The following is a 15,060-nucleotide window of genomic DNA, read 5'->3' as shown; positions in this document are numbered from 1 at the left end:
AGAGATATGACTCTCCCCAGTGGACTTCAATACATCAGGCAACTGGAAGTATCAGCTTTTTAATGAGACTTAGAAAGGTCTTGATGAAAATCTCAGCAAAGGAAATCCTATGCTCTCAAAGTCCCAACACAGACACCGTGGCATTTGAGATCTTACAACAATCAGCATCACTGTTCTCAGTATCTCCCTGAACTAACAGGCAGTGGAGCTTTTTTGCTGTGAACATGTCACAAGCTAAAATCTTGTCCAGATTTGGGAGCACTCCAAAGTCGTAAATGACAGGCAGCATACATTAGACTCAATGAATAGCACTGGTTGTCTCAACACAACTCCTAGAAAACAGGAAACCTTTCCTTGGGGCATCTAGCAATAATGGCCTTGCTTGCTAGCAGTCACAGCATCACAACCAAAGAATGCCTGGCCATGGAAACTGAGCTATCCTCATGTCTGTTGGGGTAGTGATGCCAGATTGCAGCTACAGCCCATTGGCAGGAGCCTGTGGGGAGTGTCTGTGCTGCTGCTGCCTGTTCTTAGGACAGAGCAAATGTCTCTGTGGGTTGTTTGACATCCCTCATCAATGGCAAGCTCACTGGAGCAGCATAACTTCTCAGTACTGACGTGCAGTGTGTGCTGCCTCGGCATGGTCTGCTGTAGGCTTTTATTTCCTGAAGCCACATGGAATGCCATAAAAGCAGTTGTGCTGCAGACAGGACTGTTATGGAAATTATTTTTTCTTTTTAATTAGCATATGGGATGGCAAGAGACAAGAATATTTTTTTCTTTTCCTTTCTTGCTGGCTTCCCTCAGTGTGGTAGAGACAGGGAAAAAAGATATTTTTGGGATAAATTTTTCCTCTGCTGCTGTTGAAAGTTTATTTAGGCTGTTAGTCCAACTAATTTTCATCACAGAAATAATTCTGTCTGTGGACAAAGGACTTAAGTTAGTCCATATACTGCACTTCTTCTCAGCATCCAACCATGAGCATGCTGAGATCAGGCTGTTTCTGGTATTGGTAAATACTTCAAGCCTATAGCTGTAGGGAGATACTCACGTATAAAATTCTTGCAGTAAATGTACTTGATTACTATTAAAAATTATAGGGTAAAAAACTGTAAGGATAGAGAGAACTTTTGCTTTAGTGTTTCCAAAGAGAACATTTGAGAGAACATTTGCTTTTTCAAAGGATTAAATATTTGAGCCTGATAACTGTGACCAGCCTCTGTCATGACTGTGCTTTTTGTCAGAGTAACTTTTACTCTGATGCAAAGATCAGCTTTTTATCTTTGTCATTATTCCTGTAGTACTGAGGCATCCACCTGTTGAAATGCTGGAAATACTAGCTTTGTTCTGTTGGCACTCCCTTGCTGTGCTACAGAACCATCTGCCTACATCCAAATAGCATGAGCTTTGTTCAAGCAAATTGAAGGTTATGAATGATTTCTATTGCTCCAATGCTCTTAACCAAGAAGATAAGAACAAGCCTAGCCCCAAAGAGTGCGCAGCCCGGGATCTTAATAGGCATCACGAGTGATGCTCCAGTAGAAGAGAGGATTGAGGTGCCTGAGGAAGGTGCAGTTACAGAAAGATGTGGTAGCCAAGGGTAGTTGCAACAAACTTTCACAGAAGACTGATTATTTTAGGTGTTTTCATTGTGAATGTGGATCAGGAATGCAGGATGATGGATGATCATATTTTTAAACTGTGAAGTTAAAAAGACTACTTCCGCCTTGAAGCACATAATCATTTTGAAGACAGTTGCTGAGTTAATCACTAATACCAAGGAATTTGTGTTCCTTGACTGTTATTGGTAGTGCCTTGCTGTGACATTTTTTCTTCTGTGATTTACACTATCTTCTGAGCAGGTAAAAGACAACAAGGATAAAGAAAAAGCACCAAAGGATGAAATGAAAAGTGTCTGGGATCGTAAAAAGGGAGTTCCAGAACAAAAGGCACAGAATGGAGAACGTGAACTTACTGCTCCCAAACTTAAATCTACTGAAAATGCTTTTGGGTAAGTTCCAGCTAAGCACGCTGGTCTTTTGTTTATGTTAGAGCAGAGCTGGGGGCCTTCTTGGGGTCTCTGGTGAAAAGCCTCATTGCAGCTGTGTGCAAGACTTAGCTTGGCACCATCAGAGGAGGCCCTGGTGTTCACTGGGTATTTAGGTCTGATTTAAGGTTGTTGGTCAGTTTTCTAGCAGCCTGCCCCCTGTCACCTACAGTGATAAAACAAGGTGTAGAAAGCAGATGTAAATAGAACCTTACTCCCTCAGTAGAGATGAGTGGCTCATTTTTTTTGTTAGAAATCTTTTTTTTCCTATTCTCCTCTCTTTTACATTGGCACAGGCAAAGAAAAGGTTAAGCTCTCCATTCACATTTAGAAATCTCTGTAGGGCAGATGGATTTTGCTGTTATATCTCAGCATTCCCCTCATGATTATTTCGGGAAAATCAAACTTTCTCAAAATAAAGTGCAGTTCAAAAGACCCTGGGGACACCCTGACCTAAGGCCAAAAGACAGAGAGAGTCAGGCGGCATGGAGATGGAATGGCAGGAAATGGTCCTTCCTTAGAACTGTCCTGCATCATGACTGGAGTCACATCATCAATAACATGAGAAAGGATTTCTGAAAATATGTTTGTTGTGTTTTCACTTGTTTTACTTCCTGTGGGAGACAGACCTTAGTGGCAACATGTAGATTTGAGTTTCTACTGCTTTTTTCTTTTTCTGTTTTTCTTTCACAATTTCTAAATGTGTGAAGAAGGATGTCTAACGTACGGCTGTGGTTCGGAGCATGCTTTCTTCTTGTTTTTGCATGAACACGTCAGATACTTGCTAAGAAGCATTGTAACTTGTCTAACTCTCAATGGTGATGACTGAGAACAAAGTAGGGTACTGGTGGCTAAAGGAAAATCTTATCAACATCTCATTTGTTCACGTCAGTCATAAAATTGTGGGGAAAAGAGGCATTTTAGATCTTTCATTTCTCATTTCTCATCCCACTTGCCTTCCTCTCCATTCTCATACAGGACTGCAAAAGTGCTAAATATGAAGCAGTGCTTTCTTCATGTTATTCTGACATTTTTGGCTCACACAAACCACTTCTTTCATTTTCTTCCTTGTCTGAAAGCTGGCAACGATCTTCATTTCTTAGCACCAAAGAGGTACTTAGGAAATTCTTCCTCCACCCAGAATCTCAGTTCTAATTTTTCAATGTTGACAATGAGGAGTGGAAATTCCCAGAATTTGTTGAGAACAGAGGATTTTGGTGGTGGAGGAAAATAAGGAGAATTACTGCGTTTATTGTTTCCTGTTTCAGAATATGCAGAACCAGAAGTGAAAGTCCTATATGCTCCGTGAGAATAAAATTAGGTAAAAAAATGAAGTGTTCTCCTTTGTAAGGAGGACACTTGAGGTCTTCAAACAAAAATCCTAAGACTAGATTCTACCTTTGTTTTGTATGAGTTGAAAGCTGAGAGTAGCTGTTGATTTCTTTGAGGCTGTCTGGACTGAAGTCACAAAGGACTGACCTTTCTTGTGCACTGGTATAATAGGCTGTTGATGTAGTCTACCTGGACTTCAGCAAGGCCTTTGACACGATCTCCCACAGTATTCTTCTGGGGAAACTGGCAGCCCGTGGTGTGGACAGCTTCACTCTTCTCTGGGTGAAGAACTGGCTGGAGGGCCGTGCCCAGCGGGTTGTGGTTAATGGAGTTAAGTCCAGCTGGCATCCTGTTATGAGTGGTGTCCCCCAAGGGTCAGTATTGGGGCCCATCTTGTTTAATATCTTTATTGATGACCTAGACGAGGGATTGAGTGTATTCTCAGTAAATTTGCAGATGACACCAAGTTGGGAGGATGTGTCAAACTGCCTGAGGGTAGGGAGGCCCTTCAGAGGGATCTGGATAGGCTGAATAGCTGGGCTGAGCTCAATGGGATGAGGTTCAATAAGACCAAGTGCCGGGTCCTGCACTTTGGCCATAATAACCCCATGCAATGCTATAGGCTTGGAGCAGAATGGCTTGAAGAATGTAGAGAGGAAAAGGACCTGGGGGTGTTGGTTGATGCTCGGCTTAACATGAGCCGGCAGTGTGCCCAGGTGGCCAAGAAGGCCAACAGCATCCTGGCCTGTATTAGAAATAGTGTAGCCAGCAGGAGCAGGGAGGTGATCATCCCCCTGTACTCAGCTCTGGTGCGGCCGCACCTCGAGTACTGTGTTCAGTTTTGGGCCCCTCACTACAAGAAGGACATTGAGGCCCTGGAGCGTGTTCAGAGAAGGGCAACAAAACTGGTGAGGGGTCTGGAGCACAAGTCTTATGAGGAGCGGCTGAGGGAGCTGGGATTGTTTAGTCTGGAGAAGAGGAGGCTCAGAGGAGACCTTATTGCACTCTACCACTTCCTGAAGGGGGGTTGTGGTGAGGAGGGGTTGGGCCTCTTCTCCCTGATAAATAACGACAGGACGAGAGGGAATGGCCAGAAGTTGCGCCGGGGAAGATTTAGATTAGACCTGAGGAAACATTTTTTTTCTGAAAGAGTGGTCAGGCACTGGAATGGCCTGCCTAGGGAGGTGGTTGAGGCACCATCGCTAGCGCTGTTCAAGAAGCGTTTAGATGAGGTGCTAAGGGATTTGATTTAGTAGCTCAGTGGGTAGGGATAGTGATAGGAGGATGGTTGGACTAGATGATCTTGTAGGTCCTTTCCAACCTTATGAACCTATGAACCTATGAATTAATTAATTAGATTCCCAGGATGTTTGTTACGGAGGCTGCAATCATGCAACAAAGCAGGAAAACCTTAAAAAAGCTTTTTAATGGCCTGTGCAGGGTAGATGAATTGGATCTTTAGAAACCCTTGTGCTTCATTAAGATTCATGGTTTTTGTCATCTCTGCAAATTATCATAAGAAATATTTAAGGCTAAACACCCAAAAGCATACCTCAAACCACAGGAGCTGGTCCTCATTGTTTTTTTATCAGGCTAAGTTAAAATTCAAATAGTTTCCAATGTTATCTCAGTGTTTTAGTTCTGTATAATTATATTTTTTATTAACAAAGGACTCATGTTCCTTTCTTTAATTAGACATCCCTACTGATAAAAACCCTTATTAGTAACAACTTGCAACTACATGATGCTTATGATGGTGGGTGATTTTATGATTCTTCTTCAACGGGTTAAGTAATTCCATGGCAAAAACACATTCAGGATTAGGTCCTAGAGCACAAAAGGATTGTGATAAGGTGAAATTAGGGAAACATGTACTGTATATCTGTAACTCTGGAAAATCAGGTGTGAGAATGTCCTGAGGATATAGAAATTCACAGACCTCTGGGAATTTTGTTTTCTTTAGCTTTGCTTTGTGATGTTATACATAAAAAAGTCTTTCTAACACCAAATAAACACACTGCAAAATAATTGTTAGGTCTTACCACATTGGTGTTGAACTTTCACAGATGAAGTACAACAGCTGAGATTCACATCACAGTGTCAGTCTGGCTATGCTATTTTACCATATGTTTTATTAGTAATACAATTTTTAAATAATAAGTTCTGCCCTGGTGCAGCTTAGTTTCTTCCCAGTCAGTAATACCATGTGAGGGCAGAGTAATCTGTGTTAGCAGATCCTATTGCGATATTGAAACCACAGATAATTCAGCTCTGATCCTACAATCTGTTTTATATGGCTAACCCCATCTAGATGAGAGATCTATTTGAATGAAGAGTGCCTTTGCAGGACTGGTGTGATTCAGCAGACTGCAAATTTATGTATTTGTTCTTCATGTTGTCATCTCTAATCTCATCATCTCTAACAGTTATTGTTATTGTTGGAACACTTGATTTGTTCCATCTTGTGGCATTAAATTCCACAGCACTCTAGTTCCATTAATGAAGTCATTAATTTCCAGCTTCTCTAAATGTCAACAGTACAGAGCAGAAAGATCTTTAAAAAAATCTCTTAAGTACATTCCTTTTCTGTCCCTTGTGAATAGCACACTGATACCTCTGTGGTACCTATCTCCTTGTCAGCAGTAATACTAAACACGCTCAGGGAGTAGACATTTGACTAAACACTGTTGTGGTAATTGTTTAACTAGGTGATACTATCTGACTCTGTTGAAAGTATGCACTTCACCTATACAAACAGTCTTTCCCCACCCATCACTCCTTGTATTCTTTCTGTCTGTCTCTCATATTGGAGTTGGTTGGAAAACTTCTGGTTTTCTCCCATGGAAAGCAGCCATAAATAAATAATTTCCACTTCCTTAGTTAAAGTCATATTTTCCCTGGAAACCATCAGCAGAAGTTTTGATGAACCTTTCTATTCATACAAGCTTGTTGAGTCCAAGTGATAGGTACTTCAGATTAAATAGGAAACATTTTAAGTTTGTAAAAACATTCTAGGTTTTGAAACTACAAGTCTCACCGCTCTGTTTCCTCCATTTCATTCTGTATGTGGTTTGGTTCCCAAAGATACTTGCCAGGAAAATGGCCACGCAGTCCACCTTTCATTGGCCCAATCAGTTGGTAGTCACAAGGCACCAAATCCAATCTGTACAGTGGATGTAGTAGGACAGCCCAGCCAGGACTGGCAGTGTGCTTCATGCCTTCAAACTGGTACGGGCCTTGTGTTATCATGTTGAAAGAGAAAGATTGTCTTCTTCTCTGATCTGACTCTGGAAGTTCTGAGTCCTCAGCTTAGTCGGTGTCATGATGCAGCAGTTACAGGTGATTGTTTGTCTGGGTTGCAGGAAATCCAGAGGGATCACACCTTTCCTGTCCCAAAAGACAGTGCATATCACTTTACCCACTGAGGACTGTGTCTTGAACATTTTATTTGATGGGGAATTCAGATGTTGCCACTGCATGGACTGCTGCTTTGACTTTTGCTTATAGTGGCGACACCATATTTCATCACCAATAATGTTTTGATCCAGGAAACTGTTGCCTTCAGCCTAGGATTCGTTCAATAGGTTCTGACAAACTTGCACATGGTGTTCTCATGTAAGAATTCTTGGAACCCACTTGGTGAAAACTTTGCAATATTCCAACATTTCCACCATTGTTTCCAAGGCATTGAAGCTGCTCTTCAGTTCCATAAACAGTTCCCTGGTCATAATCTGCTGATCCATGTGGATGAGCTGATCAAGATGCACTTCACTCTGTGAGGTGACCGCTGTGCATAGTTGTCCAGAATGTGACTTGTTTTTCATGTCACATTGTTGAAACGCCCCACCCACTGCTTCACTGTGTTCACATCCACTGTTTGGTCTCCAGAAATGTTAAACAAATCAGTGAATGTCAATGGGTGCCATGTTTTTTTCTGCATGGAGGAATTTGGTGACACCTTTGGTTCCTAGGCATTTCTGTCACTCTGTTAGATTTCCTCTCTGCTGCCATCTATCACACTGCAGCAAAATGTAATGGAATATTGTCAGGAAAACTCAACCTCTACTGCCATACCACCAAAACCTGCCTCTGACATGGTGAACCAACATCTTAAAATAGGAGGCATTACTTTCAGAGTAGTCTTTGAATCTGGGGATGATGATAAGATGCATCTTGCTGATGTTACATGAGATGTTAAATATATTGAGCTTAGTTGGTAAACTGTAAAGAAAATGGAAGTGGCCTGAGATCTCAGGCAATGTGGTCCAGCCCCTGCCTCGAGTGCCTGAGCCTTCTTCCTCAATGGCAGTGGATGAGAGACATGCTTTTCCAAGTGTCTCAGCCTACTTGGCTCCTACTTCAAATGCCTCGAGTTTGATGGAGTTCGCAAGGAGCAAAAAGTCTTATAAGGAGTATCTTTGTGTTGCTGGTGAATGTGGGGCATCAGGTTGTCTCTGGACAGGAAGGGAAAACTTGTGGTGTGTTATCTTGTCTTTCCTTTCTTTCCCAGCCGCTCCAACTTGAAAGGAGCTGCAAATGCTGAGGCTGGGTCTGAGAAGCTGAAGGAGAAACAGCAGGAAGCAGCTGTGGAGCTGGAGGAGCTAAAGAAAAGGCGGGAGGAACGCCGGAAAATCATGGAAGAAGAGGAGCAAAAGAAGAAACAGGAGGAAGCTGAGAGAAAAATCAGAGAGGAGGTCAGTGTAAAGGACAAAGTGTTGTTCTCTGATTTTAATTCCTCATTGTAATTCCTTTGCTTCTACTTGCCTCAGAATAAATGGTAACTCTTTACAGCAGTATCTGTACAGTACAGACACCTTTAGGCAAAGAAGTTAGTGAGACTGGACATGGATGAATCTGCATTTAGCAAAAGGGCAGAACGATACCATGAGAGACTTGAACATAGGTGAGGAAGGAGTATGTGACAATAAAGGCAAGACCAAACCCAAGCAAACATAGAGGCCAAAGTGTGCTTTTCCTTTGTGAGCCTGATTCTACCTGAGGTCTGTGGGGATTTGCTGCTGAGCTTTGCTTCAGATTTTGTCCTTTGTTTGGGCCCTCTGTTTGAATCATGTGCTTTAACAGAATGGCTGTTTCTTGGCCTGTGTCAGGAGATGATGTATCACAATGAATGTTGATCTCAAATATACCATGGGCATTAAAGTTATCCCATTCCTCTTACCTTCAGATTTAATTGCAAACATGCTGCATTTCATGTCAGTCAACCACATCATATAGATGTTCTAGTGAAAACTCAAGGTAAAACATTCAGGATACCAAGAAAAACTTCAGTTCTAGCCTCAAGGAAGACAAGGCTCTAATAATGTCTTAATTAGTCAGGATGCCATCTACAGCAGCCGCATATTTATACTCTTTTTGGGTAACATTTTGGAGAGTCTTATAGCCACAGACTTCTTAATTTATTTTCACTGTCTCTTTGATGTTGCACAATTCGAATTAGAAAGGATGTGGCAAAAAATCATCTGCTGTAGATGAACTGAAATGCTAATGCTGTATACAGTTATGATGGGCAAGATCTCGTTTGGAAGATATTTTTGCCTGTTTTAATATTGAGTACCCAGTGACATCTGTTTGCTTGTGCTTCCTTTGCCAAGGGACTTTATAAATAGGATTTTAAAATCTCTGGTGCATCATTAAGGAATCTTACTTGTTTGAAAAACAAATGGTGGAAGAATAATAATAGTGCTAGCAGATAAATGCCAATTGCTTTAACATGCTAAGCTCTCCGCAGTAGAATTAAATAGATGCTGAGATTGCATAGTGACTTACTGTGTAAAAACAGACTCTGCTAACCAGCACTCACAGTGGTTGTGCTTCAACTTGCTGCTCTGAAAGTAAAACCTCATGTTTTTCTGTAGGTAGAACTGTAAGCATTTTATCTGCACTTTTTGGGCATCTATCAGTTTTTCAACATGAAATAATGTCTTTGGCACAATTGCTAGAGAAGACGATGCTAGAGAGGAACAGTACAAAAGTGATTCTTGAGGGTACAGAGCAACTGACTTTGGGAAGTAAAATGGGATTTTTTGTTTCTTACACCTGTTGAGACAATTAAAAGTCTGTGCAAGCTGGTTGACCAGTTCACTTGAAAGCTGCATCAACAAGCAGCTCAACTCACCTAAGTGTTCTACAGAAATATTTTTAAAAACAGATAGAACAATGAAAATTTGAATTTCTGAAATTAGATTTTAATGAAACGATGTTTTTATAAATGTGCTTTGTTCTCTCTAAGTGACATTATATGGCAGTAAATCTGATGACATCGCTGTGAAGAGTATTAAAGGAGCATGGAGTAATTGTCTTCTTCACTTAATACTATGATGTATTGTCACCAGTATGTCACTAACATTCAGGTAGCATTCCCTGAACTGCTATGGCTAGCATAAAAAAAAATCTATTCTTAGATAATCTGATACATTTTTGCATAAATAAATAAATAAATAAATAATGGTTATATTGTTGTAATAGTGATACAGTTTCTGAAAGAATAAATTAATACCTTTTAGGAGGAAAAGAAGAGGATGAAGGAAGAAATTGAAAGGAGGAGAGCTGAAGCTGCTGAGAAACGTCAGAAAGTGCCGGAAGATGGTGTATCTGAAGAAAAGAAGCCATTCAAATGTTTCAGTCCTAAAGGTTCATCTCTCAAGGTAACCTCCCTGCTAACTTCTCTATCGTACAGAAAAACTAATGTATATTGTGGTCCCAACCAACTACCCAACACCAAATCATTGTGGAAATACTTGATATTTTACCTGGGTCAATGTTCTGAAATAGATCTTAGAGTAAAACCTATGGCTGAAAGACTTCATTCATTGGGATGATTGAAGATTAGAGACCCTTTCTAAAAATCATGTAGCCTGAGAGTTACCCAGTAATGTTAATAATGTCCAAAAAGGTTCATCACCTTCAAGAGGAAATTATTTTGGAAACTCAGTTATGTTACTATGCTAATTTCTCAATATTAATTTGTTATAGAACTGATTTGCTAACTGTAGCAGAAAATATCACAAATGTTCTTTGTCTTCTTCTGTATCCACAATTGCTTTCTTCCTTGCCACACTACTTTTTCGTCTAAGTACATTCAGCATGTCATTAATTAGAAACTGTCTAATATGGGAGGTCTATGATATGCCTGATCCCTCTGAAACAGTATCTGGAAATACTGGGCTCAATTTCATTTTCTTACATAATATTTAATAAAACAAAGCAAAACCTTCTCTTGCTGCAGGAATTTCTAAGTAGTCTTCTATGGCCTTCATTATTTTGCATGTCACGTAAATCATTGAAATGATCTTATAGCATGGAAGAATAATCTTGGTCTCAGTGAAATTATTGGGAATTTTGTTTTGGTATTTATTCTAGCCACTTTCTCAGCTCAGGCCCTAGCTAGCCCAAACTATGGGTCTGTTTATCATATCTTTTCTTTTTTTCCTTTTGAGGCATTAGTCAAGTAAAAATCCAAGATGTCAGTCAGAAGAAGACCATCTAGTAGGTCCTAGGAGGAAAAAGAACCAGACAGGAGGTTGTCTAGTAGAAGCTTGCATCAGATCATAAACCAAATCTGCATGGGATGAAGAAATGCCATTCATGAGTGACAAGCTGCATTTTGTCAGAATTACATTTCTGTTTACAATGTTCACTCTTCAAAATGATGTGGAGCTTCAACCCTGTATGATTTTGGGTTTTGTTCCAACAAATACAGTGGCCAGATACTTTTGGCTGGACTTGGCTTTGACTTCTCAGGCACATCTGAACCTGAAATTTGAGGACAGAATTCATACAGCTGTAAACGAAGGTTGCCAAGCTTCACAACTCTATCCTGTTAGATAAACCTGGTCTTGCAATTTTGGTTGCAAAATACTCTGTCAGAAATGGACGCTGTAATTGTTCTGCTTCTTCCCAGTCCTCCTGAGAGGGCTTCTTTTTCTTCCTTCTGTTTATTAAGATGCTGTTTATGACATGCATTTGGAGCTTTAGTTCACAGATGACTCAAAAGAGAGAAAATTATACTTGAAAATGCATAATAGCAAGATACAGATCATAATTTTGGAGAGAGTGGGACAAAACTGTGGATTTGGCAGGAGGTTAATAGCTTTCTGAGAACTTTTGGATTGATGCTACTAAAAGTATTTTTAGAGGAAAGCTGGAATATTCCAAATGTTAAGCATTTGAGGTTCATTTTTTTATGATGATTATTGCTGCTGTTTTTACAGCTTGATGTCTAGAAGACTTGTTTTTCATTTTGTTACAAAAACTGATATATGGAACTCTCTACATGCTCTTCTTCCTCTCCGTTTCTCTGAAAATTGGTGATACTGTACATATTTCAGTCTGGTGTCTGTGGGTGGCCAGAATGCGTATGTAATGCTATTGACCTTCATGCCCCAAACTGTTTCTTGGCCTTCTGCGGTCAACAGCTGAGGAGAGAATAATCTAATTTTAATAACCTGATGCATAACTCCAGTTTTTAGAAAAAAGTATCTGTCATCACCTTTTGTTTGGACATTCCCTGGCTGGCCTAACCTGGTTGGTGTACAGCCTTTTCTTTTGATTGTTATATACTGACAGAGATATTTTTTGACTGGTAAAGCTTCTGTCACATATTTTTTCCCTTGATAAATTTATCCTCTGTTTAGATGTGTTGTGAACCATGTGAAAGCTATAAATGCTCAACTGTGGGTGGGCCATTGGAATTAAGAATGAAAAAATTGAGGCTTAGTATTAGGAGACTGTATGGTGCATGTGTACATTCTGTCTTCTAGATCTTTTTGTCCTGTGTTCTTTCTGATTTGGTAAACTTTAGGGAAGAAAAAGAAGTTCCTAGGAATGACTTAGGTGAAGAGAGCAGAATGTGTTTTTTACCAGGTGGACTACAAGAGCAAAGGAAAGGAAAGAAGAAAGAGGCTGAAAATATTATAGTATATTATCATCTTATAGACACTTAATCCATCAAGCAAGGCCTGGAGTAGCATGATGAGCAGACTCAGAATTAAGAGACAAAAGTGTCTCAGCTTAGACACTGAAGAACCACAGAGGGCACCTTGGCTGGTTGCTGTCACGATCAAAATGTGAGTCTGAGCTGTGTAATGGAATAGAGCTCTGCTTGCCCTAAAAGCTAGGAAAATGAATTTGAAGTGAATGGCACAGGAGTGGCAAGTGCTGGAGCCCGTGCGGCATGGAATCTTTTCAGAGAGGGCACAGGGGCTGGGTCCTTTCAGAGGGGACAGTAAGAAGGAAGGATGCAAAGTAAATATAGGCTAGATTCATTCCTAGCTTAGGAACAAAGCAGCTTGGATTTACTAAGGCCATGGGGTCTAGCTGCAGTACCAAATCTCTGTGCTGCCTCTGCTCTCTCTTAATCTCTCTTTTTTTTTTTTTTTAAATCTTTATAAGAGTAAAGGCAGGAGTCTCTGGAACAGTCTTTGCTGCTCTCCCATCCCACTCTACCTCTTGCTTTTGGTAGTTTAGTTCTCAAAAATGGTGCTGCAGTAGAAGAATGAGATTTCCTTCCTTCTCATTGTGTTCCTTTCTGTTTTAGAGAGGTTCATTTCTCATGTTTTCCTTGGGAAAGAGCATTATTGACATCTCGTTCTCTAGTTTAATCAGGAGAGAACAGGATATTTCAGTACTGATTCTCCTCTGGTGATGGTGGGGAGCTCTACACTACAGAAATGCAGAAGCAGTTAGATACTGATGGGAGGAAGCCACAGTAGGAGGCCAGGGGTGGCACCCACCTGCAGCTGAGCAAGAAACAGGACTTTTCAGCCTTGAGATTTTAATTTTTTTTTTAAGATCTGTCTGATCATATCTCACTGTTGCTCACTACCTGAGATCTGGAGCACTGACCGGAAAGAATTAGGCTCCACTCAATCAAGTTCTTTCTAGGAGATGATCTGTTCCTATGGCAGGAAAAAAGAGGGGCAAGGACAGGATTTGTGATGCTTGTTTTTCCCTTCTTTGCTGCTGATAGCAACACTATAATCTGCCAGGTAGGCTGGAGTAAGTTGGCCCACTCTGTGCAGATGCTGCTGACAGCGAGGAAAAAAGCCCAACAGTGTTTAAAGATGCAAAAGGGAATGGGAGGCAAGGCTTAGGAGAAGCTATTTACTCCCAGAGAATAATAGCTATGGCACAGAGTGGATTTTCACCAGGTTCTACCTCTGAGACACGAGATGAAATTATAAGGAAGGGATTTCTGTTCTTGTATGTGTGTTTCTTCCCTCTCTTGCTTGACCCATTTTTCTGAAAACAATGTTTCAATAAGTCAGTTTACAATAAATCTTGTTGTATGGTATCTAGTACACAATTTTAAATTCCTAATAATCTTTAAAAACTATGCATTAAACAAGCATTGCTGGAAATATTTAGATGGTACGTGTTTCCTGTGTCACTGCCTCAAACTGTGTCTTAACTCATTCCTTTTTCATTCAGTTTCTGTTCTTGGAGGATGTACAGATGGAACAAAGCACACTTTGACTCCCACACTTAAAGTGAATTTTTAATAAGCAAGCAACTTCTTGCACAATCAGAGAGCAAAATATGTCTATAAAATATTTAATGTGTATAAATGCATGCATGTATTGTTGTGTAACACCTTGTGTAATTTGTTTCTTGCCTCCTATGTGTGCTATCCCTGTTGAGAAAGGCCTCAGTGAGCTGTAGGACTGTTTTACATTTATGTCTGTTGGTGAATACTGCCACGATTAAGGCACTTTCAAAGCACTGAGTAGGCATGGAAACCATGGTACATGTTACTGCTTTGTAGGGATACCGTTAGATGGCTGGGTGCTTTTGTTGACACACAGCTGTCATCAAGCTGTAGGCAGGAACTAGTTCCTAGGCAGGAGAGGGTTTCATTTTGTCTGAATTTACCAGAAGAGGTGTCCTTCTGAGCATTTTGTTGCTCAGTCTAGGCTCATTTGGCAGTTGATAGAGTGAGGAGTCAGCCTTGTTGGGCAATTGGGCCCACGATCCTTAGGGTGAGGTGAGATCTTCTGTCTCTCCACTGTAGAGGGAAAAATGAGTTGTTTGGACTAAATGCTGAACTTTCAAACAGCCAAGATTGGGTGGGAGAGATGCAGTATGAGATCACATGTTCTTTTTCTCTGTTCATAGTTTAATTAGAGAATGGCAAGTTGACTTTTTGGAGTATGTTTTGTGCTAGAGTCGTGGAAAGTGGTCCATGGTGACAAAACACAGTCCCAAAGTGTTTAACAAGATTCTTTTTATTTCACGATCTCAAATTGAGGAAATACCTTATATTTTGTGATAACCACCTTGCTTTTCATATTTGCCTTACAGATCTATTTTGTGATATTGTTTACTGTATGTGTCAAACATTTGAAATTATTTGCATGGAGTTTGTGTGGTGTGTAGTAGTACACAACCTTTAGATATTGCTGTGCAGTCTAAATGTATTTGAGCTCTATGCTGAATGCATTTCTGTGTACAGGTGTGTTTGCTCTGAATGTATATTCTTCAGTGCATGGCATGCAGAGCTTTGGGGCAAATGCTCTATAAAACAAACCCTTATATAAATGTGCAGAAAGTGTGTTACTCAACCACCCAAGGCACACACTTCCTCAGGAAGAGGATCATGTCCAGCTCTGTGGGCTACTTCCTAACTACTCTCCTGTTTGCCTTAATTTCTCTTTCATTTCCCC

The 15,060-nt window shown here is 40.5% G+C and overlaps 1 protein-coding gene across 11 annotated transcripts in view; it reads left to right on the top strand.

Moving 5' to 3' along the window:
- Positions 1–15,060, top strand: part of CALD1 (caldesmon 1) — a 184,072-nt gene that overhangs the window by 157,779 nt on the left and 11,233 nt on the right. For all 11 annotated transcript variants that reach the window (XM_065742577.1, XM_065742578.1, XM_065742575.1 and 8 more), the window contains 3 exons: positions 1,863–2,011; positions 7,890–8,073; positions 9,904–10,044. In XM_065742577.1, the coding sequence (XP_065598649.1) occupies positions 1,863–2,011; positions 7,890–8,073; positions 9,904–10,044 (474 nt within the window). The remainder of the gene's footprint in view (positions 1–1,862; positions 2,012–7,889; positions 8,074–9,903; positions 10,045–15,060) is intronic.

The sequence above is a fragment of the Cyrtonyx montezumae genome, unplaced genomic scaffold (genome assembly GCF_038088225.1).
Source record: "Cyrtonyx montezumae isolate F1298 unplaced genomic scaffold, pur_monq_1.0 scaffold_3, whole genome shotgun sequence".
NCBI lineage: Eukaryota > Metazoa > Chordata > Aves > Galliformes > Odontophoridae > Cyrtonyx > Cyrtonyx montezumae.
The sequence above is the reverse complement of the archived record's forward strand: the minus strand, read 5'-3'. Positions and strand labels throughout refer to the sequence as shown.